The sequence below is a fragment of the Erithacus rubecula genome, assembly GCF_903797595.1.
Source record: "Erithacus rubecula genome assembly, chromosome: 4".
NCBI lineage: Eukaryota > Metazoa > Chordata > Aves > Passeriformes > Muscicapidae > Erithacus > Erithacus rubecula.
The window spans coordinates 18,301,740-18,327,486 of NC_136686.1; the positions used below are offsets into that span (position 1 = coordinate 18,301,740).

General features: G+C 43.2%; 2 protein-coding genes across 5 annotated transcripts; one reads left to right on the top strand and one right to left on the bottom strand.

Annotated features, from left to right (window-relative positions):
- Positions 1-145: 145 nt before the first annotated feature.
- TMEM263 (transmembrane protein 263) lies at positions 146-14,585 on the top strand. 4 transcript variants are annotated; one of them, XM_079303629.1, is made up of 4 exons: positions 146-162; positions 3,705-3,766; positions 8,912-8,981; positions 11,926-14,585. In XM_079303629.1, exons 3-4 carry the CDS (start codon positions 8,918-8,920, stop codon positions 12,210-12,212), a joined length of 351 nt encoding a protein of 116 aa, XP_079159755.1. In that variant the 5' UTR covers positions 146-162; positions 3,705-3,766; positions 8,912-8,917; the 3' UTR covers positions 12,213-14,585. The 4 variants fall into 4 exon arrangements, with proteins under 4 accessions (XP_079159755.1, XP_079159757.1, XP_079159754.1 ...); XM_079303631.1 differs by lacking the exon at positions 146-162 and adding an exon at positions 229-388; XM_079303628.1 differs by lacking the exon at positions 146-162 and adding an exon at positions 711-782.
- A 1,940-nt stretch (positions 14,586-16,525) lies between these two features.
- MTERF2 (mitochondrial transcription termination factor 2) lies at positions 16,526-22,281 on the bottom strand. The gene is made up of 2 exons (XM_079303627.1): positions 22,225-22,281; positions 16,526-18,349 (listed from the first exon to the last, which is right to left on the bottom strand). Exon 2 carries the CDS (start codon positions 18,319-18,321, stop codon positions 17,125-17,127), a length of 1,197 nt encoding a protein of 398 aa, XP_079159753.1. The 5' UTR covers positions 18,322-18,349; positions 22,225-22,281; the 3' UTR covers positions 16,526-17,124.
- Between the last annotated feature and the right edge of the window lie 3,466 nt (positions 22,282-25,747).

The window sequence follows — 25,747 nt, forward strand, 5'->3', positions numbered from 1 at the left end:
GATCTCCCGAAGCATCTCGCTCAGCTACCGCAGCACCGGCACCCCTTGTGCCCTCAGCCCTGCCCCGAGCCGGCATCCTCTCCCCCCCGGGGAAGAAGGTGCTCCCGGGCCGTGGGCTCGGCGGGGTCGGGCCGGGCCTGCGCGGCCCCTCTGAGGGAGCGGGCCCGGCCGGCGGCGGAGGAGGCGGGGGCCGGCGGGTCCCGGCACCCCGGGGCGGGCAGGGGGCGGGAGCGGCGGCGCCCCCCGGCCGCCGAGGGGCCGCGCCGGGCGCTGGGGCGGGGTCTGCGGGCGCCGGCAGGGCGGGCGGCGGCGGGCGCCACGTCGGCAGCGGGGACGGGCGGAGGAGTAAAGTCTGAGCGGAGCCCGGGCGGGCCGAGCGAGCCGTGCGGTGAGTGAGGGAGCCGGGCAGGGATGAGCGGCCGCTGCTCCCCGGCCCCGCCGCCAGCCGGGCAGCCCGCGCAGGAAGGGGAATTTCGAGGCGAGGAGGCGGGAGAGCACCCGGCGCGCCCCGGCGGAGCCGCCGGCGGGAGAGGCGGGTCCGGGACGCGGAGCCGCCGCCACCTGCCCCCGGCGCGGGCGCAGCCCGGCCGCCTTTGTGCCTCCTGCCGCGGCTCCGCGGGGCGGGAGGGCCGGGCCGGGCGTAGCGGCTCCGCAGCGGCCTTGGCTGCCACGTCAGTGCCGCCGCCCCGCGCCGAGATGCCGGCGGTGCCCGCGGCGGCCCGGCCGGGGGCGGGGGCGGGGGTCGCTGCCGGGCCGCCTCCGCCGCCCCGCCGGGCACGCAGGTAGCTGCCAGGGGAGGACGCGGCGGGGGCTGCGGGGCTGCGGCCGCCCGAGGGTGAGCGGGGGGCGGCTCCCAGGGTGCGGGACCGAGGGCAGGGTGGGCTGCGCTGCCCTGCCGTGCCACCCTCCCTGGGCCCATGGGGAGCGGCCCCTGGGAGGGAGGGCAGCGGGGCCAGCCGTGCTCGGCTCGGCCTGGCTCCTGGATGGTCTTGTTCTCCCTCGTGAATTACTCCGACCCAGGAGATGCTTTGTTTCGGGTTTTCTTCTTTTTTTAAAGTTTGCAGTGTTGGGATGTTTCCTGTAATAACATAGTCTTTGTTTCATCCATGTCTCTCGAGTCCAGTTTGATAGAGTAGCATATTAAGAGTTTTTTTTGTTTGGAACCAGCTTAGCTTTCCACATTCGCCTAGCCTAGGCGTTTATGTGGTGTAGCCTGGAATTCAAAGCAAGTTCTATGCCTAGATCTGGTCATTGTATGAACCGCTGAGGCAGCCTCTGTGGATGCAATTAAATTTTTCCTTTTGTCCATTTAATTGGGGTGAAAATGAGAACTCTGCATCAGGATGTCACTCCTTAAGGAATGTAAATATCAAGTGCTCCTAGCTTGTTTCAGTGTGTCTGCTGTGTTTCTTCAGGCAGGATGCCCCTGCATAACTGGAGGGGTAAGTACAAGGTAGCTTAATTTAGCATGTTAAGTACTGGTTTGTATGCACATCAGTTTTAAGACTGCTCAGTTTATATTATGCAGCATATCATGTAAAGCTTTTTGTTAAACTGCAGTTAAATATTCAGAAAAGTTAGTATTGCCTCCTCAGTGTAGAAATGGAGAGCGCTGCAGAAGTGCAGACTGACAAGTGGTCCTTGTCCTGGTTTAAATGTCGGGTAGGAGCCAACAAATAGGTGGTGGACGCTAGGGAAAATATTACTTTGTTAGCAGAAGTGGTGAGGAAGTTCAGAAGCTGCTGTTAGGCACTGTCAGGTTTTGTCTTTGAGGGTCTTCTGGAAAAGGAGATCTGAGTTTGATCTGGAGCTCAGGTATTAAGAGTGTTAAAAGAAGTGTGGAAGGCTCTTCTGAATACTGAGCTAGGAGGGGGCGGAGGATGACAAAACTGGTAAAGCGGAGTTTTCATTCTCTTTCTGAAGCTGTGCCGTGCACTTTACTGGAATTTACCATGTGCTTCTTAGGAACCAGTTTTGGAGAGCTAGAAAAGGGAAATTCTGGTTCATGCCACCTTTGATTTTATATCTTCTAAATCGTTGCATCAGAGAAAACTTGGTTGCCAACATCAGGTGTTTCACAGAGCCCCTTCTGGAACCTGGTCTGTATTTTGGTTGACAGTGATGGAGAAATGGTGGATTCTTCATCCATGGTAGATATGATACAGAGATGTCCTGGGTAGAGTTAAGGATTTCTTTTTTTGCAGGAGCTATTATACCTCTCTTTTAATTGTGATATGTGTTTAGTTTTTAATACAGACATGTTGCATTACCTTCCCAGCTGTGTTCAGTACCCTGCATACTGTGAGCCTGTTATGTACATTACTTATGGCAACTTTTTTTGGGGGGTGTTATAACCCATCCTGCTGTAGGCTTGGAAGCAAGTTGTGGTTCACACCTGAATCAACTTCTTGTGGTCTTTACTTGAAAATGCAGTCTTTTTTTCATGGCATACTTGCTTCCAAGCTGGCCTTGCTTTGCATATAAATCTGAATTTTAAAACTTGGGTTTTAAAGTGAAGGTTTGTTGAAATACTAACTATGTGCTTGGTTTTTAGCTAAATGCTTTCTACATGCCTGGATTTGTTTTTGTACCTCAGTGCTGCTAGCACTGATTCTTCTTGCAGAAGCTCAGTCAATTCTCTCCCTTGCAATAACAAACTGAAACACACATTTCCATGTTGGCTGTGCTCTGGGGGTTGTCTCTGAGAGAACTAAGAGCACTGGGCACAATTGCCTGTGACACGTTACAAGCCCTAATCCAAGGAGTAAGACAGCAAAGCTGATAGTGAGGAGTTGCTTGTGCAGCTTGGAGCAGTACCCTGAAAAGCAGCCATAGGTGGGATTACCTTTTTTGGCTCCATGCTCATTTCCTTGTTTAATTTGGAGAGTAGAGCACTGTTGTTCTTCCAAAAATTTATTTCCTAAACTACTATGCCTGAAATTATTTTTTTTTTCCGTGTACGTGAAATCCATCAGGTTCATTCAGAAATCTGCTGCAGCTGCTGAAAGAGGGGAAGAAGAGCTGTGCATGTGGCAAGGGTTGTTTGTTTTCCATCAGCTCTGTAGCCAGACTTTCTAACTGTATAGCTGGTAGCCAGAAGGAAGATAAGTTTACTGTGGTGGAACAAGACAGGGCGATGGGTTTGTTTGCAGCTCTGTCAGGTGAAAGTTCCACAGTGGCTGCTGCTGCTGCAGCTGAAATTGGCCCCATCCTTGGGTCATTTTGTTGCTGCCCACAAATATCTGAGTAGCAGCATTGAAACAAGCCAGTTTTCACTGGCTGCTGCTTAGGCCAGGTTTGCTGTGCTGAGACAGAAGGGCTTTTTGTCTGTGAAGTCAGAAAGACACCAAGAGCATCTGCTGAAACTTGGGAAGTTACACACGTCTGTAGTGGTTAGAGCCTACTTCTCAATGGAAGGATAACACCTTACACAAATTACTGGCCAAGAGCTTCAGGCTCATTAAGGAGTGTTTGTGTCTTAACATGGATTACCATGCAATCCTCATGGCAGCAAGTCAGATTGTCTTTGTTCTCCAGAAGGAATTGGTGTTTTGGTGAAGTAAGTCTCTAAAAGTATGGCATCTTGAGACCATACCAAGTGTGCTTCTTCCATACTGTGGGGATTTGTATTCCTGGTTCCCACTGTACACCCAGTGACAGTCACTGTCCCCTAAGATGTCATTAACCTTCTGCCTTTCTCATAGGTGCATGCAGAATACTTTTGTGGAAACAACTAACTAGAAATCTTCACAAAAGAATATATTTGGTGAGTAAGTTTTATTTCAATCAGCTTTGATGTGAATGTATGTGTAGCTGTGCCATTACTTCTGGAGCTTCTTGACACTCAGGATCTTATAACACTGTTAGTGTTACAAATAGCTCTTTAATTAAAAACCCTTTTCTAAACTATTTATTTATTTATTACAACAGTGTAAAACATTTAAGCTTTCAATGTATTTCATATTTGGACAATATGGAAGTGTTTTGGTTTTTTTTCAAATCAGATGAGTTACTTCCATCTTTATTTTTTAAATTTTTTTTGTATGAAGGCTACAATTTATTTTAATGGATTGTTAAGAAGGATGAGAAGTTATTCCTTATCTCTTGAATGAATAACATCTTCATAAGCACACAGGGGAAAAAAACCCAAAAAGTAGTTTACATTTATCCCTGTTTGAAATCTCTTTTAAGATACAGGTTTGTTTCACTTCTTGACATGAGAAAACACAGATGAAGAAGGAAACTGGAGTGTACCAGTGATATGATAGATTTCTGCTTCATTAATGTCCCTATGAGTTTTGCAGGGCATCGAGGAGATCCTGCCTCTTTCCATGTCATCATTTAGTGAAGATGTTAAATGAAGCTGGAGGCTTTTCTGCAGTGACACAAGTGAATTTAGAATCACAGGATGAAAATGCAAAAGAAAGATCTCTGCTTGCTATCTTCCTCCCTTTTTCTTTGGCAAGTCTTAGTGTACTTTGAAGAAGGTTCTGAAAACGTATGAGAAGTGTTCCAAAGTTCAGGTTTCTGATAAATTTTTGCCTTGTCTGTGCCTGCAATACCAGTAATCATTGTGACTAGTCACAGTGGGGACTTTGAATCCATGACTTCCAGGTTTCCAGAGTTCCTTAACCTATAGCATATCTGAATGACTTTACTCTGCACTAAAGTCTTACACTTTCTTCTCTAGGTCACTGCCTTCGGTTTCAGCTGAGTTGTAATCTCTGTTGGGTCTCATGAGCTCTGCTTTCTCTTCTTTGTGGGGACACATCTTCAGGGGAAAGCTTGGGATCCTCCTGAAGGATACACTGCAGTCTGGTGACAGAGGGACCCTGATGCAAAGCAGAACAGAGAAGCCTAGATCTTAATAGACCAAGGAGGCATTGAGTGCTTTTACCTCCGTGGTACTATGTGAAATGTAGTGAGTGGTTTCTGTTTTTATATCTCCAGTTTTTGAAGAAAAAAATTGTATTCCTTCCCTCTTGCTCTGAAGACTGGATGAAGTAATCTGCCACCAAGTGGCTATTCCAGGCCTTTGACCTCCAGTCAATAGAAGTACTCATCTTAAATCTCTGGAAGGGAGCCAGGTTTAAAACATGCTCCTGTGCATATCCTGTTCACCAGATATGCTACACCCTGTTTAGTACACAGGATTTTTGCACAGAGTCTCTTAAGTCTCCTGACATGTTAAATTGGATACAAAGATGCATAAAGCAAACTGTAATGTAGATATTTGAAAATTTTCTGTAGAAGTTCTTTGTTGTATCTTGGTCTTGATTCTGGGATTCCCTGGAGAGCTACTGCAGAAAAACAAAATGACCTGAATTGTGCTTTGTGAGATTTTGTGTGCCAAGTGTTGTGTTTCGGGTCAGGCTGTGAGCCTTTTGTGATGTGATTCTGTTTTCACTTGCCTTGGTATCACAAAACTGTGAGTAAAACCTAGTACAGGCTGGTGGGGCACATCTCTTGCAGCATCATAGAATCGCCAAAGTTGGAAGAGATTTTCATCCAGTCCAGCCATGTACCCAGCATCCCTGGAGTGCTTCCAGGCACCTGTAGAACCACCCATCAAACAGTAGTTTTCAATTCCTGATCTGCAAACCCTTGAAGGCTCCCTTCTGTGAACAAATCCAGTCCTACCAACAGTGACCTTCTTGCCTTAGCTGCTGTTCTCAGGTGTGTGTAGCTCTCCATTGACTTCTGGGGCCTGCTAGCAGCAGGTTGCCAGTGCCTGAAGAAGACCACTGGGGTCTGTCTAGTTGCAAGTGAGTGAAGTATTTCTGTTGCAATTGTGTTAAACCAGCACATGTTAATTATATATATTGTGTAATATTCCAATGTAGCTCTTAAGGAGAATGTTGGGATCAACACTTATGTGACCTTGAGGTTCTAGGAAAGGTAATGGGAAGGGCTGCCTAATCTGAACTACTTTTTGTATAACTGCTGTGATTTTTTTGTGCTGCTTTTTTTTTTTTTTTTTCTAATATCCTTTTTAACTAGACTGGAAACTCTGCTGTGCAGTTCCCCTACCAACACATTGCTTTGCTCAGCTTAGCAGGAACTGAAACCAAATCTAACAGTCTAAATCAAATTGTGGGGAGTTATGAAAGCAATCCTTACCTATCTTGTCTGCAGTCTTACTTTAACTGTTTCTACTGGATAACTCTTATCTTAATTAAATACTGGTATTATTTCTTGTGCAACAGATTCCAGGAGCTTCATCTGGACTGTGTCTGCTGTTACTGTTGCTGTATCCAATATATTTTTAGTAGCAGAAAATACTAAACCTTGTGTGAAGTCTTGTGTTGGTTTCTATTGTTCTATGTCCAAAACTAGTAACTTGCTCCAACTCCCCTCTAAATTTTTTGATAATCACTGACAGTGTTTTCTCTGACCTCTTAAAATTAGATAATTTTTCTCAATCTCTTATATGGAATTGTTGTCAGATAAATTTTGGAAGCTCAAACAAGCAGTTTCATCTGGTGTTCTTTTAGTAGTTACATGCTGCCTAGATACAAATAAATTCATGGAGGTAGTTCTTTTAAAAGATAATTTACTTCTGCCTTTACTCATTTGTCTCCATTGACTCTGCTTTAAACCTGTTTTGATCATTTTCTTATTCCTTTGTTTGAATTAAGACTTACTAGGTTCTGACTTTAATTTTACTCTTTTTACAACTTTCCCTAAAGACAGTGGTTAAACTCCTTTTGCATTCCTGGTAATAATCTTTATGGCCAAAATGGCCACATGGTAATTAGGAACATAGTTGCTTCATCTTGATACAGATAATTTTGATTGAATAATCAAAGTCAGGTCTGTCTGTCAGTTTCTTCTGTCTGCTCTTTCTTACAGTGCTTTATATTATTTCAAGTTGGAAAAAAAGCAACAAAGCTACATGGAGCTTCACTTAGTGAGGATGATAACCTTGTATTTCTTCCAGCTTGAATTAGATGAATGCTAAGAAGTCATGTAGTATCTGAATCAGGTCTTTTCTCAGAACCTGATTGTCCTCAGTTGCTCCCTGTGATTTGTCAGGTTTTTTTTTTTAATTTTCTTCATCTTATTTGTGACTAAATAAAATATCAAGGAGTTCTATAATTGATACTTTTTATAATTGTCTTTTAGCTTCCGTGTGTTTTAGTTTTCCAGCTTGATGTGTCGCTATTCCACAACTTCCTCACGAGTGGAAGCAGGGGGGCAGACACTGGTATCTTCCCTCTGGTAACCAGTGGCAGGACCCAAGGGAATGGCATAAAGCTGTGTTGGGGGAGTTTTGGGTGGATATTAGGAAAAGGCTCCCCCAGTCTGTGGTTGGGCACTGGAACAGGCTCTCCAGGGAAACAGTCACAGCACCAGCCTGACAGAGCTCAGCACAATGCTCTCAGGTACATGCTGTAATTCTTGGGGCTGTCCTGTGCAGGGCCAGGGGTTGAACTTGAGTCATCTTTGTGCTTTCCTCTCACCTTGGGATACCATATTATATTTTCCCATTTCTTAGCTAACATCTTTGTGTGTCTGGCTTTTGAGTGGCACTTGTTCAGCGTTTCCATCACACTGGCCATGCTGGTAGTAGGTATTTTGACTTTTCTGTTTGGCTTCTTGTGTGAAGATCCCTGTGTTTTCTGAGACCTGAACTGATACCCTTAGGGCTGACTGGGAGGACTCTCTAATATTCAATTTAGGTTTGCTTCTCATCTAAAGGTCTATGATTTAGTATGTGGGTGCCAGTTTTTAGTGTGATGTTTTAACTTCATAATAATAATGTGAGGGTTTTAGCTTTTGTTTTCCAGATGAGTCTTCCCACCTGCTTCTGCCTCCTCATTCCTTTTTCAGATCCCAGCCAACTGCTTTCTCACCCAGAGCACGTACAGGGAGATCTGGGCATGGCAAGAGAAGCAGAAATTATTTTTGTGGTGCTTGTTGGCTCCTGGAAGAAATTAAATGATTTAAGGACTTGTGCAGAGGGAAGGGAACTAAGAGGTCACTGGCAAAAAGAGAGAAGGATGCTGACTGGTGTAATGTGACTTGTTTTTCCTTTTTCTGACCTTGGTGCTTGCTGAGGAGGGAAAGCAAGATTAGCAGGGGGACTCAGGAGGAGGCAGGACTTTATATCAAGGCATGCTGTGGTGGGGAAGGAAAGCAGGAAGGAAACCTGGACTGGTTATTACTTTTTTCTACTCCAGAGGAAAAGTTCTATAAGCAGAGCTGCTGTTTGTGCTTTCTCCTGTGTTTCCCCTGTCAGGGTCTGCTGCTCTAGAACTGCTCTAGGAAACAGTTTCTGATGTAAAGAAATCTTCCCTGAAGTGTTTCCATTGGAAAGTTTGTGCAGAGTTCAAACAGTCTAGTTCTGCTGCTATCATCACACCATTTATGCTGTTCTCTGACAAGATAAATCATGTGTTTCTGTTGCTGTTCTTCCATCTTGTTTTCATGGCATTTGTTCAAATTATGCTGCAAGGACTTGGCGTTTTTAAACAGCTTTCCAGGTACCAGCAGATCTCACAGGCCTGCTGCTGTTGTTTCTCTAGTGGCCACCACCTCTGTGATCACCAGGCTTTTATTTTTCAGTACTTAAACATAAGCTGTTGTGTGGCAGTAGCTGTTTTGTTTTCCTACTTGCTGCCTTCCTGATTGCTTTTTAGGTTTGAGATGCACTTGATGTGGTGTGGCAGCTCTCACCAAGCCTGCTGATGTGGTGGAGAGGTCCTTTTTTAAGTATTGAGTTTGGCTGAAGAATGCAGAAACACAGTCTGATAATAAAAATAGGAGCAATTTGACAGAACCTGCTAGCTTGTCCAATAATGAAAAAGATGTTATTTTTGTCAAACTTAATCTACTTGGATTTTTGATTCATGATTGCATTTATGCTTTGCCAGAAAAGATGTGTAGCACATGTGAATTTCTTTTTTAGGCAATAATGAATCAAATGGACAAAAATCAACAGGAAGTCCCATCATATGTTCGTGATGAACCACCAGAAGGTATGTATTAGTTTTCATGATACAAGGTAAACTAATCTGAAGTTCAGTTTTCTCTTCAAAAAATGGATCTGCAAGCTGAACTGTTTAACTTTCTTTTACATAACAGTAAACAAATCAACCCTGGGATGAGGTGGGACTGGATTATAGTTCATTTCTGCATTATCCTGATTACAAAAAGGCCACTGAATATAACTGGGTAAACAACTCTACCTATGAATTATAGAGAAGATGGGCAGTTACTGGAGCACTTAATTTGCAGATTAGTTTCCAGAGGTATGGATTGGTCTAATGGGCATTTATTTCTACAATTCATTATGTGAGACAGAGCCCAGCTTCATTTTTTGACACATTGTTGTGTTCACAGTGCATGTGACTTTTATGCAAGATGTGTTAAAAAATACATAGAACTTCATTAGTGCTTCTGGAGACTGTTTTCCATCATACAATTAACAATGGTTCCAACTGTTCACAATCTCCTGGTTTCCTAAAAACAAGCACGCACTTGACTTCATTAATGCAATGACATCTTGGTCTCCTGAACCTACTGAATATTAAATTGGTTATTAGATCTGCAGAGGAAATGCAGTTGCAAATGAGCAGAGTTTCTTCCAAGCTGTGGACTGGCAGGATTGAGCAGAGTCCTGTTTGCATAATATGACTGGAAACATAGTAGATCAAAAGCCATTCTTGGCACACAGGTTGTCTGTGTTCTTTTTGCTCTTGCTTTGAAACCAGATGTGTTGGATGTAGAGAGGTTGGTGAGTTATGATTCCTCTCAGTTTATTGCTCTTCAGTTTATAATAGCCCTTTAAAGCTCTGTTTGTTGGTCTGGGTTTTTTTTTTTCAGCTCAGCTTTTATATGTTGTGTAACTGAACATTTTTCTTCATTTGGCCTTCATGTTATCCACTAACTGTAGCAGAAAGGATTGAAGTGGAATAGCTCACTCTACTCTCAAACTATAAGGAAAGAAACACAAGTAGAAGAAGATGAAAGGGAAAAATAGGTTTTCATGGCACAGTAATTCTTCACCTCTGTTATATTTGTTATAGAAGGATCGTGTGAGGACAAAAAATTCTTGCCCTTTTGGGGTTAAGATCCCAGAAGCATTTCTGATAGCAAATGCCTGATTGGAAACTACACTTTAATGTGTTATCTTCAAGTCTAATTTTTAAGGCTGGGTTTTGCTTGCTTAGTTGTTAGGGGCTTTTTTGCCTTAAAGATTTAATTATGTTTTATACATGTTAAATATGATGTATAGAAAGTGAACAGTGGTCTGAAAAATAGAACTGATTTTTTTAATTGAATAAGGCAGTGAAACAAGTGGGCATTTTTTATCTTCCTAGAATATTCACTACGTTTTCAGATTCAGAGCATAACAGCAGAATTTGATCATCACTGATTATTCCAAAGTTTTATTTAAAATCTGTGAGCAGCTAAGACTTATTTTCTTCTGCACGTTGTTTTCTTTCAGAATAACAGTAACTAATTTGAATATGAAGTCTAAATAGATAAAGTTGGTGTAGTTAGAGGGAGTAGAATGGAGCACAGCTCATCTTAATGTGAACTCCATCCTTGAAGAGGCTTTTTCCTTTTGGTTCTGGTTGAAGTGCACTCTTCAAGCCTGACGAGTTTGGTTAAAATATTGGAATGCCCTTGAAAAACAACCCCATTTTGAATGTTGTGCAAGGCCTTTATACAAGATAACTTACACCATCATAGAAAGGTGGCCAAATGTGGATGGAGGGATACCAGTTCAGTGTTGGCAAAATCATCTCTCTGAACAGGCTGCCAAAATACTCCTTAGAGGAAAGGCTCAATTCCAAAACCAATTTGCAATTTTTCCTAAAGACAGAAATAATTGTAGTTTGTTCAAATCATGCTCAACAAGCTTGGTGCCCAAAGGCTTTAAAGAATGTGTGGAAGAAGCTTTTGTGCTCTTGCTTTTTATGAGTAGTGCTATCCTAATTCTCTGTTTTCTGCCTTGCAAGCAGCAACAACCTCTGCAACCTAAGTCCATTCAAACTCTTGTTCATTCTTAGATTGCTTTGTGGGAAACTGGCTGCAAGATAGCCTGGTAGAGCCAACTCCTGGATAGGGAACTTGTGTCATTTTCTCAGTGCTCCATAAATCAGAGAATATTCTGAGTTGGAAAGCACACACAAGGATTATTGAGCCCAACTCTTAAGTGGAGGGGCCATGTGGGGTTCAGCCCACAACCTAGGTGCTATCAGCACCATGTCTAAGTGATTGAGACAATCTCCTTAGATTTAGGCATGATCTGGTATACTTTAGAAAAAAAGGAGGCCAGGGATGTGTTTCCTAGAGTAGAAATCAGCTGGCAATAAAACTTGGCAGCACTGGGTATTTGCTACACTTCATGGACAATGCAAACAGGATGGAAATGGAATGTTCCAGCCATTAACAGAAGTTATTTATACACCATCACATTCTGTATCCACACCTGTGAAATTGGGTAGATGTCAAAGGATTGGCTACCTGAAGTAAGGTAAAGATAAAACACATACAGATTGTGTTTGTTGGTTTCTCTAATTATTTGTGTAAAGTCAGTTGTGTTGGCAGAGCTGGACAGAGGTCTCCCATGCATCTAGAGCTATTTTTTCTTTCCTGCTGCCTCCTAGAATAGTTGTCCTCCTCCAAGCATGTTATTTCTGCACCTGACTCCTTCACCTCTTTACTTCATGTCTGTTTATTCCCTAGCTCTGCACACTGTGGTTCCACTTGCTCTTTTCTTGGTTTCCCTATTGTTTGTTATCTGGAACTAGGTGTTGTATGAGCATCCAAGAAAAGCAGCCTGCAAGGTAAGTATAGACTGTGTGCAGTGGTTGTTAGGCTAAAACAGGAAATACTTCTTGAGTAATGCTTTTTTTGAAAGTGTTTAAATCCTAGTGCTGAGATTGATTTGCTTGTTGTTTCTTCCCTTAGGGTCACTCAAAGACCACCCACAGCAGCAGGCTGGCATGCTTTCTCGTGTGACTGGTGGCCTCTTCAGTGTCACAAAGGGAGCTGTTGGTGCCACCATTGGGGGTGTTGCTTGGATTGGAGGGAAGAGCTTGGAAATTACCAAAACAGCCGTCACATCCGTGCCTTCTGTGGGAGTGGGTCTAGTCAAGGGAAGTGTTTCTGCTGTAGCCGGAGGCGTTACAGCTGTAGGATCTGCTGTTGCAAGTAAAGTGCCTTTAACAGGAAAGAAAAAGGACAAGTCTGACTAAAACCAAAACTGAGACATACTCAATTCTGCAGAATATTGCATCAGTGGCATTAAAATCTGCTAAGATTGGGACCATGAGAAGCCATGTGTCTTAGACACTTTATCTTCTAACGAGTTGTGCAAGTAACTCGATTTCATCTGAAACGGACAGAAGGAGCTTGGCTAGCACAGCCTATGAGGATTTATTAGAGCCTAGATTGAAGCTTTGTATCTGGTGAAATGTTACACTTGATAACTAAAGAAGTGAGTGTATCTGAAGGAGTAATACATATTTGAATAGTCATTTACTGTACATCTTCTGCAGTTTTGGACTAAAATGTGAATGTAGAAATTTGGTCATCTCTGTGATGTCGATACAATGAGATGCCAGTTACTGTTCTCAGTGGTTTCCACATCCTCCTGCTAAGGATCCTTCAGCTGTGTAAAAGCACTGTTGGACCTACCCAGTCTTGGTTATGAACCTGTATTTGCAGGCAGCCTGTAAATATCCCTGACTGCATCCTGCCAGTGAAGACTGGAGCGAAGAGACTGGAGGTGTGCAGAAATTTGAAATGAGAATGGGAGATAGCAGTGAAAAAGTTTAACAACATGGTAGAAAGGATCATAAAGAGTAAACTAACTTAATGCCTTATTAGAAGAAAATCTCTTTTTACTAGGTGAAGCTGTGTAAAGAACTGTCCTGTCATTTCAGTGCAGTTTACAGAATGAGCTTTAGGCTCTTTATAAATCCTGATATCTGAAACTTTGTTGTTTTTTACTGAAAACGTGATTGCTTCATCTCAGGTGTATTTAATAATATGCATCTATCCATCTATCTCCTGCAAGTGAGAACTTGCTTCTAATAAACTTCTTATAGACACTAGAAAAAATGACAGTCTGTGGAAACTGGGCTGATGTTTGTGGTCATCTAGCACAGCTGTCTAACTTGCTAGGAATTCTTGTGTAGCTGGAAACCACTGAAGAACTAGCAAAGCTGTTCTCTCCGTGATGCACCAGGTTAGCTTTTTGCTCTGTTTAAGCAAGGCAATTTTCACTACATTTCTCGTATTTTCACTTTGATTTTTTTGAGTAAAATGCAATACTTTTATTTAAAGCAAACCAAAAACAGTAGATGAGGCCTTAAAAAAAACAAACATGATTCAAGTAATTTGTATACTGACAGATTCCAAATGTTGACACCTCAAATGGGAACACCTGTACATCTTCTGCAGCATGTGAGGCAAAATGCACTTGTAATGGCACAGCGTGAGGTTGCCTTAAAATAGAAACTACTTGTGGTCTTTTATTTGTTTACTGATTTTACAAATAAGTAACCTCTTTGGAAGCCCATGGAAGGCATCTGTTCATGTTGTGTATGCAGTATTTTCTAAAAACTTGTGTTTCTATGGACAACTCGTACACTTACTTTTTCAGTGGCTGTGGTTGTACTAGAAGGTTATGTGGGGAGGACTTTTTAAAAATGAAAAAAACCTGAAGCATCACTTGTCAAACTTAGTCCTCTGTTCACGGGTGTTGGAAGTACACCATGTCTCAGTTAGGGTACTGTAGTCATCCAGTCTCTGAGCCATTGGTACTTCAACTGTACTCTGTAAGAACTTTGTCAGAAATTGTATCTGTTGGAAGCATGATACTTGTAAGCATGGGAACTTGGGGTGGTGGGGAGAGCAAAAGCCCAAGAAATGGCATCTGCTCCTTCTGTTGATGCACCAGCTGCTTGGTTCTGATCTGCTGCAAGGGTGTAATGAGGTAAGTTGATGCAACAAATGGAAGGCTTTTACTATGTTTTTATAGTCAAGAGCAAATTGCATAGAATATAGTGTTGTTTAGAGGTACCAGTTAGCTCTAGAAATGAGCTAGCCTGGATATCAGAGGCAATCTTGCTGCAGCATATAACTTAGTATGGTCTGCTCCCCTGCAATTTCCAATGTAGCAATATCCCCCAAGTGCTGCCACTGAACTTTTTAGGAGCCACCTGTTCGGAGCACAGTGATAATTTGTGACACTCAACCCAACCCTTCCTACAGTTTTTCTGTAAATGGGAATGTTGAACTGGTCCTACCCATTTTTTTTGTTAAATTCTTTTATTTTAAACTATGAAACTTGCAGTAAAACAGTGTGGTCTGAGATAAGCAATGTTAAGTATGTAAAGAGTTGCCAACACTTCATTATATTTTTTTCTTAACATATCCTGTAGCTATTATTTTGAGTCTTGTAACTGAAACACTTTTACATGGCATATGGTTTTAGTTTTCAAAGAGCTTTGTCCTATATCCTGTGTGTTTTCCATTCATTTATGAAACTTGCTTCATCTTAAAAACTTGTTCCAATTCTGTCCTGGCACCTGTGAAACATTAAATTGTTACTGTTTCAGACATTTGAAAGCTTCCTTAGTTTTGTGGAGAAAGGCATACCTAGGTATAAATCTTCCCACAGTACCATGCTCCAGAGCATCTTTTATTTATATCTGCTTAGCACCAACCAGCTCTTAACAGAAGCTATAACTTCAGTGTGTAAGTGTGCACAGTCACAGCACAACATTCTTTGCACTCATTTTCTTTTGCCCTGGTCAATGATGCTTGGGAATACCCAGTTTTAAGGTCATAGTGAGCTGAATGGAATATGGAACTGAAATTTTTCAGGGGAATTACGTTCTTCTTTTGTCTTGGGATTGTTTTTGTGGTGGCTTTATTTCACATTCCTTTTCCAGTCCCTGTTCCAAATGGGGAAATGTTTATGAAGGCAGCTTGTATGCCTGACTGCTCTCTAGGTAGTGAAAGACTTACTCACAGGCTGGTCCACAGTCACTAACAAAAGATGAGGATTTCAGCAATACAGTGTTTTGGTGACTGGCAGCTTTCCTGAGGTTTTATTGCAAACGAATCCTGTGAGGAAGAAACAGGTCCCAGGATAGAGTTATAAATGAAGGATTGACTGAATTTTCATCTGGTAGTAGAGAAGAGAATTTCTGCTCATGATTTTTGTTTTGAAAGGGGAAAAGAAATTGAAACATTCAGAATGCAAAATGAGTTTGTGATAACTCAGGCTGTGACTTAGGTAAGGAAATGCATCCTTGTCCTGTTCTGTTGCCACTGGAAATAATTTAAGTGATGGGAATAAGCTGTTGCAAGACTTTTGTAAAAACAGATATCTGTAGAAATGCTAGAACTAAATATTCAGGGAAAGCACCATTCTATGTCTAGGTTTCCTTTTCCTCCTAAGCTACCAATCAGGTCTCTGGCTCAGTTAGAGGAGGCTTTTGAATTCAGATAATATTGTGGTCTGCTTAATAGCTGAGCAGGGAAAGACAGTCAGAAAGTGACAAAGGCAAGTTCCTGTGAATTTTTAGTATGGCTGTCTTCCTAGTTTCCTCTTAAAAAACGATAATGTGTTTTGAAAGAATCTGCATAGACACAGCCTGGTGTCCCCTTCTGGAATTCCTGTCACTGTCGCAAGTGCTCCTGCAAGAGTGGCATTTTGCCCAGAAAGGCCTGGCACGTCTGCCCTCCCCTGCAGAGGGCTGTGTAAGCCCTTCAGCTGTTGAGATCTTGATACTGCTCCTACAGGTGTCCCCAGCCCTTCCCCAGTGCACAGCAGATAATGTGGCAGACTATATAGAATCATCCATCATCTTGCAGCATCATCTCCCACCCTCACAGGGTCTGCCCTCCGAACCAATAATCCAGTACCAGCTTTCTTCAGCAATTACAAACCATATTTTAAGAAATGAAGGCCTGGACTTGCCTGCCAAAATGTGCGTGTTAAAAATTACCTTGAAGAATGCCTGGAGTGAGGCTGGTGTGTAGCTGGCTTTTTTTCTGCTGTCAAGAGGGAATGTGTGTGGAATAGCTAGTTAGGAAAGTCTGAGAAATAAAATCACTGATCTTAATTCTATTGAGGTTATAGTCAGTGATGCTACTGTTTTATATTACCATTCACAGCCCATAAATGAGAAGAAATCAAATCCCATGAGAACCTAAATGCTGTCTGATAGTTACTATTTTGAAAGCCAGCACTTGTTGCCAGTTGTCATATGGTGTTATCTGAGAAGCAGTGCTACCCATATATTTAGAAACTATTGCAGCTGTTAGCAAATCTGGTAGTCATGTTTAATCACCAGTGGTTTACAGACTAGAGTTTTGTTGCACCTAATAGAAAAGCATGACTTTCTCTTTTCTCCTACCATCATTTGAGACGAGTGTCTCCCTAATCTTTCTTGTCCCCAAACCTTGCTAGAAGGGATTAATAGCAATAAATGTATTTCCTCCTCTCCTAAACCATTTGCAAAAGTAAGTAAATTTTGAAGTCTCAGATATATAAAGGTTTATCATCTTGTAGTTTCTTTGCATTACGGTTTGTACACAATCATCCTAGGGTCTCACTGTAGCAGTCAATGATTAAAAAAATGTGTCCAGCCCCTGCTCTCAGAACAGGGCTTTGCTGTCCAAGAAATCAAATCTGTTGCAGGTCAGGATCCAGGAGCTACAGCTACTTCAGCAATAAAGAAAAGAAATCAAAGAGTGCTTCCTGAAGACAGTGAACCAGCCAACTGATGAGCACTGCTGGAAAAATAACCCTTTTGCCTTCCTCAGATAAAAATTGTGTTGATCACTAGCACAGGATGGACTGTGCAGTGACAGAGCTGAAAATCTAAAGCAGTTAATGTCAGGTAAGAAAATGTCACATCTGAGGTACTCTTAGGAAAAAAAACCCCTTTATCATAACCATAACTTCTATCATATTATTTGAAAGCAGTAGAATACTACAACTGTATAATGAAGTTGTGCCTAAGACCCCCTCCTGGACAAAGTACAGTGTAAGGCTACAGTCTGGTTAAGATTGCTTTTGTTTCATCTCTTCTAAACAAACTTCCCTTTTTATTTGCTCTTGTATAACTTTGAAGTACAGCATTCAAATTAATCTTCAATGTGTAGAGGAGCAACAGGATTAAAAATTGGTCTCTCCTTCTTTGATTGTATCTTACCATAAGTGACTTCAAAATCTTTTTTAGTACCATTCAAGCTTTCTAGATTTCCACTCTTTATATCATATCCTAATGCAGAGAGCTTTTTAATTCTGTACTGAACAATCTGTGTTGTCAACTCCAGCACCATTGGTGTCTCTCTAATCTGTGCTATAGAAATTCCTTCCTTCAGTAGTCCTTCCAGTCTTTCTTCCAAGACTGGAACAGAATAGTAGAGAAGGGCTGGGCATTTCAGCACTAGTTGTTTCAGTTCTTGATCACTGCACTGGAAGATGTTTTTGGAGAAAAGCATACTCTTCTGCATAGTGGTAGAATTAAGTTGAAAAATGAAGCCTTTAAGTTTGGACAGCAGCTGTAGAACTTCCTGGTCAGTGAAATCATTCTTTTGGAGAAATTGCAAGTTCTCCTGGATTGCAGTGGAAGTATTTAATAAAATAAATGGATTTTGGCTCAATAACTTCAGTATCCAGATCTTCATATTTGCTGCAGAACCCCCTAAATTTAAATAATTTCTTTGTAATGTCTCTATCACATTTTTGTTTTTCTCAACAGGGTTGTAGAAAATATTGGGTGCACTTGTTAAGAACCTGGTGATTATATTATTCTTAAGTCCCAACTCTTGAAAAAACAGTATGTTTGCCTTCTGGTTCTGCTGATACTCAGTAGTAAAAAAAGACTCTGGAAATTGCTCTATTAATTTAATCAGCTGTTTTTCATTCTGGCATACTAATTGCCATAAAGCTCTTTGAGAGTTTATCTCTGCTGGGGTGTGGAGAATTGCCTCGGGGCAGCGTTCTATAATGTTGGCTACAGTGGTCTCATCTGCTCCCATTTCCTGTAAGATACCAGCAATTTCTTTAACATAAGCCACATCCTGGAGGAGGACCCATTCTTTCAGTCTGCGTATCTTCGTGATGTCAACTGACAAATTGTACAGATTCTCAAGGGTTTTTTTATTTTCCTCTCTTGACTTTGTATCAGTTGTGTAACTGGAATGTATTAGGAAGCTTCTGTTTGTTCTGTCAGGCCATACTGATGAAAGCTTCAGTCCCAGGTTACAGCTCTGAGATCTTGTCAGCAGAAGAGTGAATGTGTCTTTAGCACCGTGAGCGACTCCTCTCAACATCATGGAAGTCAGTCCTGGGGAGACACAACAACTGTAAGAAAACACATGGAATGAACTATTTAATGGTCAGAATCATTGATGTTTAGACAGAACTGGCATAAGAAATTAATCTCCAGAGTGGTTTTTGTTATTGGTACAAAATCCAGCTTGCATATGAAAGCAGGGAAAAAGACTGTTTTTGAAAGATAAACGTTCTGATGGATATGTCACTGGAACAGTAATGTGGATGCAACAGACCTGATGTGGGGCAGTGCTCTGCCTACATCAATGCCTGCAGTCATACAAGCTCCAAACTGTCAGCCATTTCTTGCAGCTAACATTGTTACTGCATTACAGATCACTCACACTGTATGAGGAAAATGATTCATGCAATTTCATTTGACAGCAATCCCTCTAAATTAACAAAAATGGCAGCTTAAATACCTTTTTTAGTTCTTATGAATGTATTTGCTTTAACTTCTCAAGCACTATTTGGAGTGTGAGTTGTTCTTTCATGTGTCAGAAACCCACCACGCAGTGCTGCTTCAGCAGCAGTTTGTAGCATAGCTTCATTTTGAAATCATTCTTTATATAATTATTGGTGAAAAAAAATCACATGAGCATTTATGTAAGCATTTTTCATCAGCTGAGTGTGTTAATTGAGTTTGAATAAGCACCCTGGTATTTTGGGGGAGGAAGCAAGTACACAATAACATTTCCAGGCCTTCACCTACCTCTTCCAGCACCTACTTTGCTACAGCTGCTCCTTGCACCAATGCCTTATTTCTGCCTCCAGGTCTCTTCTGTAGGCAGAGTCCTTGTGGAACAGATGTGTGGCTGTGCTGGAGTCCACAGGGCCAACCCCATACCTCACCTTTGCTCAAACTGGCTGCCCAGTTATCACCAACAGCACATGTGCTGTCACCTGCTCTGCAGGGGCAAAGGAGCCTCAACAGTCAAACAAAGATATCATCAAGTGTATCTTTAACTTCCTGGGGGTGTTTTCGTAACAAGCCTTTGGAAGTACCGACTGTGAAAGGGAGAACTGGGCATCTCTGCAGTTCTCCTGGGAGCAGATGCTGCTGGTAACATGGTTAAAACTGCTCAAACTGAATGTGAGAACATTTGGACAGCTGCTTTCACCTCTCCCTAAGTATAGCATGCTTTAAAAAGTACCTACCTGATCATTGCTCAATTACTTTTGGTTGGGGTTTAATTTTTTTTTTTTAGGAGAAAAAATACTGTTATGATCATGCAGTCTAATTTCCTACTTAACAAGATTCCTATTGCACAGCTGCACAAGAGCCCTAGAATTTTCCTTATAGCTTATCTTCTAAGAAAATACTCGGTTTGTTTAGAGCACTTTATGGTAGGTCCTCTTTCTAGTTGCCAGGTAAGGTTAAATATTTTCTAGAGGTAAGTCCTTTATCTCAAGAAAGTGCACCTTGGCTTTTGGATTGCTTTTTTTTCTGCTTTTGAGATGGACTATTGTTATGTTAGTGCATCATAAACTAACAGAATATGACGTAATTTCCTATATGCACATTTACATTATTAACAGCAGCTGTTTATTGATGACTTTTTCTTTAGTATTATTTTACACCTCTAAGGCAAAACCAATTGCCTGATGCACTGCTTGTGTCAGAACTCCAAGACTGATGGTTTGGTTTTCATGCAAAACAATGAATTGTGACTTCAGAAGTGCTGTCTCAAGCCCCACAACAGAACAAGTGACTTTTCCCAGTAACTCTGAGAGCAAGTACTGGAAATGTAGGTAAGCCACGTGTTTTGTGTGCTGACCTTTCCATGTCCTGAAAAACTGACTGCAAACTAAACCTCTCATCCACAGGAGTGACAGAACTGCCTCTGTCTGAGCACTCTGAGTAGTTCTTCTGAGCTTAGTGGGTCCAGTCAGAATAAGCAAATCCCTGAAGGATCAGGGGTTTCTTCATTGATGCTTCAGCTTAGCTAGAAGCAGCCAGCAAAGTGAATTGTTGTAAAAATTGTTTGGGATGTCAAAAAGTATTTCCAAAGTACAGACTGGAAAAACAATCATGACTTACTTCTACTTCAATGCATAATCCTGCTGTTAAACAAAATTGCCTTGTGAGTAATGCAGTCCCTTAAAAGACTGCAATTTTTACTATTACAGAACTTAAAAAAATTTCTGATATAGTAAACTGTGCTCTTCTAAAATCTGACATGGGAATGGTTGTTACATTAATTTAAAATAAGCTTTACATTTTCTAAAAATGTCTGGGACCACAGTCAATTTTTTTCCTTGTTATTGAGGATCATCAGAAACACAGAATACTGTAAAAGAACAAAAAAATTTATTTGCCAAAATTCATTTGACTGGGGTACTCAGGAGCCCTTGTAAAAAAGCCCTATGCAAAATACAATGTGAAATAACATGAATGAATTTGAATATCATGGTGTTCTACAGAAACCAAGAAGATCTTGAGTTCTGATTTGATGGATTTCCAAGTCCATAGATGACGGTATCACATTCCCAGGGTAACTGCTTTCAAGAGTTCAGAGTTCTCTTAAAGCTCTTGTTGGATCTACTGCATGTTCTAATGTGCAGGACCCTCCTGTAACTTTTCATGTATTTAGATTGCTGTGGGGATTGTAAAGCAATTGAGAGATTAAGAAAAAAAACCCAGCCAGCTCAGATAAGATGCTTGCTCTCACTGCCAGCAGCACCCTCTCACCACCAAGTGTTAGAACAGCAATAAGGAAGTGAGCTAATGTTAAAGTTACCTGTGATCCTGCTTGCTAGCACACCTGCAGACCTGAATATACAGAGTAAAGGAGTGCTGTGGGTTTTACTATTTAATGTGACTTCTATGTAAATCTTATATAGGAAATAGATACAAGGATCAACTGGTTGATTTATCCCTCGTGAATTTTTGAATGTGTGTTTTGAGACTCAAATATCACTTTTTGAAAATTAGCAAACCCATACTTTTACTCATGCTGGACTGTTCACAAAATCTTTTAGTAAAGAGGGCAATAGTATGACTGCCTGACCACTACCATTCTCATTATAGGAAATTTAGTAGGCTGGAAAGAATTAAATGAATCTACTGAATGCTTAAAATGGACTTTTATCAAGAAAAGCAGGTATCTACCTAGAAAAGAGTAGTGTAGACAGGGTTTGAACTGTTTGTGAAAGAATCCGACTTGTGATAGGTAGCAGTTTTGTAGATGAATGCACAGTAAATCATCACATTCCTGCACTTAAAAAAAATGAATCCCTGCTTTGTACTAGTGGTGGAAATGAGGTAAAGGATTATAAAATAGATGATAGGCCAACATAAAGCTTTCTAGAAAAAATATAGAGGATGCTAGGTTAAAACAAGGTTTGAAAGGACCTCAAGGGTCTGCAGGATCCAGGCTGCTTTATCCAGTCCGGTCTTTAAAACCTCCATGGATGCAGTCCAGTCGGCCTCTGGATTACCTGTTCCACTGCTCAAGCTTTTTCTGACATCCAGGGAAGGAAAGCCATTTGAGGAGTGCTTAAGGACGCACCGCACCCTTTAAGCCCCGGTCATTAAGTGGCGGCGCTTTCAGCACAAACAAGGGTCTCCCCACCGCCTGCTCGCACCGCCCGGCCCCTGCACCGCGCTTCCCCCGACTGGGCTCCGCTTGGGGGCGGAGGCAGGAGCCGCATGTTCTCCCGCCGCAGCCCGGGAGCAGCGCTGCCGGCCCGGCCCGCCGCGGCCACCGGCGACTGCGCGCGGGCCCCGCGCCCCGGGCTCCCCCCACCCGCATCCCTCGGAACCGCGCGGCCGCTCCCCCTGCGCGCCGCCGGCGCTCGGAGCGGGACGGGCGGGCCGCCAGCCGCCCCTCCGCCCCCCGCGTCCCGGCTCCGGGCCCGCCGCAGAGCGGCCGAGCCCCCGCCCGCGGCCCCGCCGCGCTCACCGGGCTCGCCGCCGCCGCCGGCCGCACCACCGCCGCCGCGCGGGGGCCGCGGCGCGTACCATGTGCGCCAGGGAGGGGGGAGCGGGGACGGGCCCGTCCGCGGAACCGCCCGAGCGCCGCTTGCCAAAGCAGGCCGGGCCCTAGCAAGAGTCAAAGGTCGCTGGATTAAAACAGCTTGCAGGGAGAAGGAGTGGGGGAAATAGGAAAAAAACTGATAATAATTTCTAAGTAATATAATATCAAAGAACGGGACATTTGAAAGTTGGATTACTTGAGTGCCTGTACTCTGACGGGAAGCAGATGAGCCTTTTGATGCGGTAACACCGACATCATGATGGGAGCCTTGTCTTACACCAGTGTATTTTCTTTGTATGACCACTGCCTTATTGCATAACTAAATTCACATATAGTCTGTGGCTTTATATGGTTTTGCTGGTGGCTTTTCAGGAGTTAATTGAACTGTGATGGTGAGAACCATGTTCCTCTCATTTTTTAATCTGTTTTTTAATCTACTTTATCTACTTACATTTCTCATCTAGTGTAACAAATCAGCAGCCACATAAATGATTGCTAACGAGAAATATTTTAATATTGGAGTTTTTAACTAACTGCAAGTCTGCACAATCACATCTTTCAGAGTGTTAAAATCACTGCTGTTGCCTCTGTGAACCCTTCTTTTGTCAGCTACATGTTCAGTAGTCTGTATTGGGTCTGTGAAAAAGATAATGAACAAGAGAAATGCTATAGAAATAAACTAGTCTAGGAACAGGGTTCACACTTGGTCTTTCCTCAATAACAGCTGTTCTAAGAACAGTTAACAAAGTCTGTGAATATAATGCATACAATGATGTTTAAAACATGCATCTGAAAAAATAGCTTCTGATTTGTAACACAAAATATACTGTATACTTGATTCTTTATATTTTTTTCACTTCATACCTTATTATGTTATCTTTTTTCCTTTCTATCTTCTCCCCACTCTGTTCATTTTTGCAATCACAGTCTGGGCTAAATTAGCAATATTGTTTAAAAAAGTTATTCACAAGAGAACACTGTCAAGAGGTTTACTTGTATGAGTTCCTTGATTAACTGTCATTCTATTTTCTATTTCAGCTAAGTTGGAGTGGCTCTTCCCTTGAGATCTGTCACTTTAATTAATATAGTCTGCATCTATTATATATTAATATATCCCAATACAATATTAATTATGCATTAATATGTTCTTTCCCTCACTTCTGAGTCAAGAACAAACTGTCTCACATGGAAGGCATAGCCACGTAGAGCCAAATAGTGTTTTGACATAATGATATGCTAATGATATATTGCAATTGTTATTTAGCCTGTAGCAACCAACAGCTTAGAGACTGATGGTTTTTATGGCTGCAATTTATTTATGAAATCATAAGGTCTAGTGAGGAAGGGCTGTTTCCACCTCAATATTCCCAAGAAGGCGGATTGGGACTTTATTCAGGGCTGTCTTCAGTCTGGCAGCCTTGTGTGGAGCTAGCAGGACACATAATGAGTATGAGAAAGCAATTTAAATGTTTGAAATAAAAACTATGTTGTGAAATGACTTGCCTTGAAAATAAGGAATCTACTTCTTCAGTGTGTTCAAAAATTATAGACTGATGAACACTGGTCATTAACTACTCAACTTCCCTTTTTAATTTGTTTGAAAATTATTTACTGAATATTTGGCCAATAATAAAGTTTTTTAAAACCCAGGCAAATAAGAATGAACTTTGTATTAATTGAGAAAGCAATTTTTGACTTTACAACGACCCCATTACTCCAGTTCTGAGTTGCAGCAATGGTATATGACGGAATCCCATATGTTCTTCTTGGATCAGAATGATAAGCTGTCGAATAAGATTTTCTACATACAACAAAGTGATAATTGAAAAACTCATCATAGTTTATGCTATTGTTAAAGTCAGTGGTCAAAAACTGTTCAGTCTTCACACGCTATACCTTTTAAAAAGAAGTTTTGTGTTAGACCAAGCAGAAAGGGGTTCCAACCATGGCTTTGCATACCTTGATCATCAATGGCAGATGGGGCCTCTTCTCCCAGGCAAGCTGGGAAAGGACAGAGCCTCAAGCTTCACAAGGGGAGGTTCAAGTTGCACAGCAGGAGGAAGTTTTTCATGGACAGGGTTGTTAAACACTGGAATGAGGTGCCCAGGGAGGTGACGGTATCACCATGCCTGGAGGTGTTCAAGAAACAACTGGACGCGGCACTCAGTGCCACGGCCTCGCTGAGAGGGTGGTGGTCAGTCAGAAGTTGGCTTCAGAGGTCTTTTTCAACCTGAATGATTCTGTGATTCTGTAACTGTGTTTATTGTGTCATTCAGTGTGAGGAAAGGAAGGGAAATATGTAACGCATGTGTCTCTCCTTGTCGACTTTTACCTTCTGTGGATCTTATCAGATAAAATATTTTAGGAGAAAATAAAATGACAGGTCCTTAAGTACTGTCTGGAATTCTCGAAGTTAAGCAAGGTCCATCCTCCTGCTTTGGGTCTGCTGCCTTTTACTTGTGACATTATTTCTAATGAGACCACTCTTGCTGCTGCTGCCCACTTGTCTGTGAACACTCTGGAAGCTGTAGATGTGATCCGCAGGTGGAGGTTTATTTTCAGAGCTGTATCCAGAGCCGCGCAGTTGAGGCTCAGAGGGCTGTTCTGTCCCGTGAGAGCGATGCCGCCCCCGCTGCTGGCCGTGTCCTGTGTGAGCAAGGAGCAGGTCCAGGCAAACCCGCTGTGGGGGCAGCGCACAGACGGTGCTGGGAGCTCTGTAATCAACAGGCTGAGAAATTCACCACTTAGTAATGGCTTTACTGACGGCGCAAGAGGGACCATTTAACTGTTCTGCTGCTCGAAAGCCTGTTGGGCCGAGCCGCTCTGTCTTGCCCGGGGGCTCCTTTTGACCAGAGCGTCCCGAACGGCACCGGGCAGCGGCGAGCCCTCGGCGCGCGTCACAGGAGCGTCAGGGCCGGAGGGGCCCCGCGGGGCTCCGGCAAGCCAGCAGATGCTCCCTACGCACACGCTTATATAAGCGCCCCGCCTGTTTCCCGCGGGATGGGGCCGGGCGCGCCGGGACCGCCGGGCACAGCCCGGGGGCGGGAGCGGCGCGGGCGCGCGCGCCGCCCCATACATAACAGGCTCGGGGGCGCGCGCCTCCCGGCGGAAGCGGCGCCGCCAAGAGCCGCCTCGCGGCCCCGTGCTCATCCGGGTCCCGGCGCGCCGCGCCGCGGGGGGGGTGGCGGAGAGCCCGGCCCCGCCCCCCGCCGCCGCGGCCCGCCGGCCCCGCGCTGCCCCGGCGGGTGGGATTCCCGCCGAGGTCGCGGATCCCCCGGCCGCCTCCAGCCCCGCCGCGAGCGCGCGGCCGCCCGGCCGAGCCTCGCTTCCCCCGCGCGCCGCCGGTAGCGAACACACCTCAGAAACGTGAGGGCCCGCGGTCACGTGGGAGCGGCGCCGGCCAATGGGCGGCGGGGGGCGGGGCGGAGCGGCCGGCGCAGCCCCGCGC

Coding starts and splice junctions, on each gene's coding strand:
- TMEM263 (XM_079303629.1), top strand. CDS start 8,918: ATGAATCAAATGGACAAAAATCAACAGGAAGTCCCATCATATGTTCGT. Junction 8,982..11,925: donor TCGTGATGAACCACCAGAAG/GTATGTATTAGT, acceptor TTCTTCCCTTAG/GGTCACTCAAAGACCACCCA.
- MTERF2 (XM_079303627.1), bottom strand. CDS start 18,321: ATGATGTTGAGAGGAGTCGCTCACGGTGCTAAAGACACATTCACTCTT.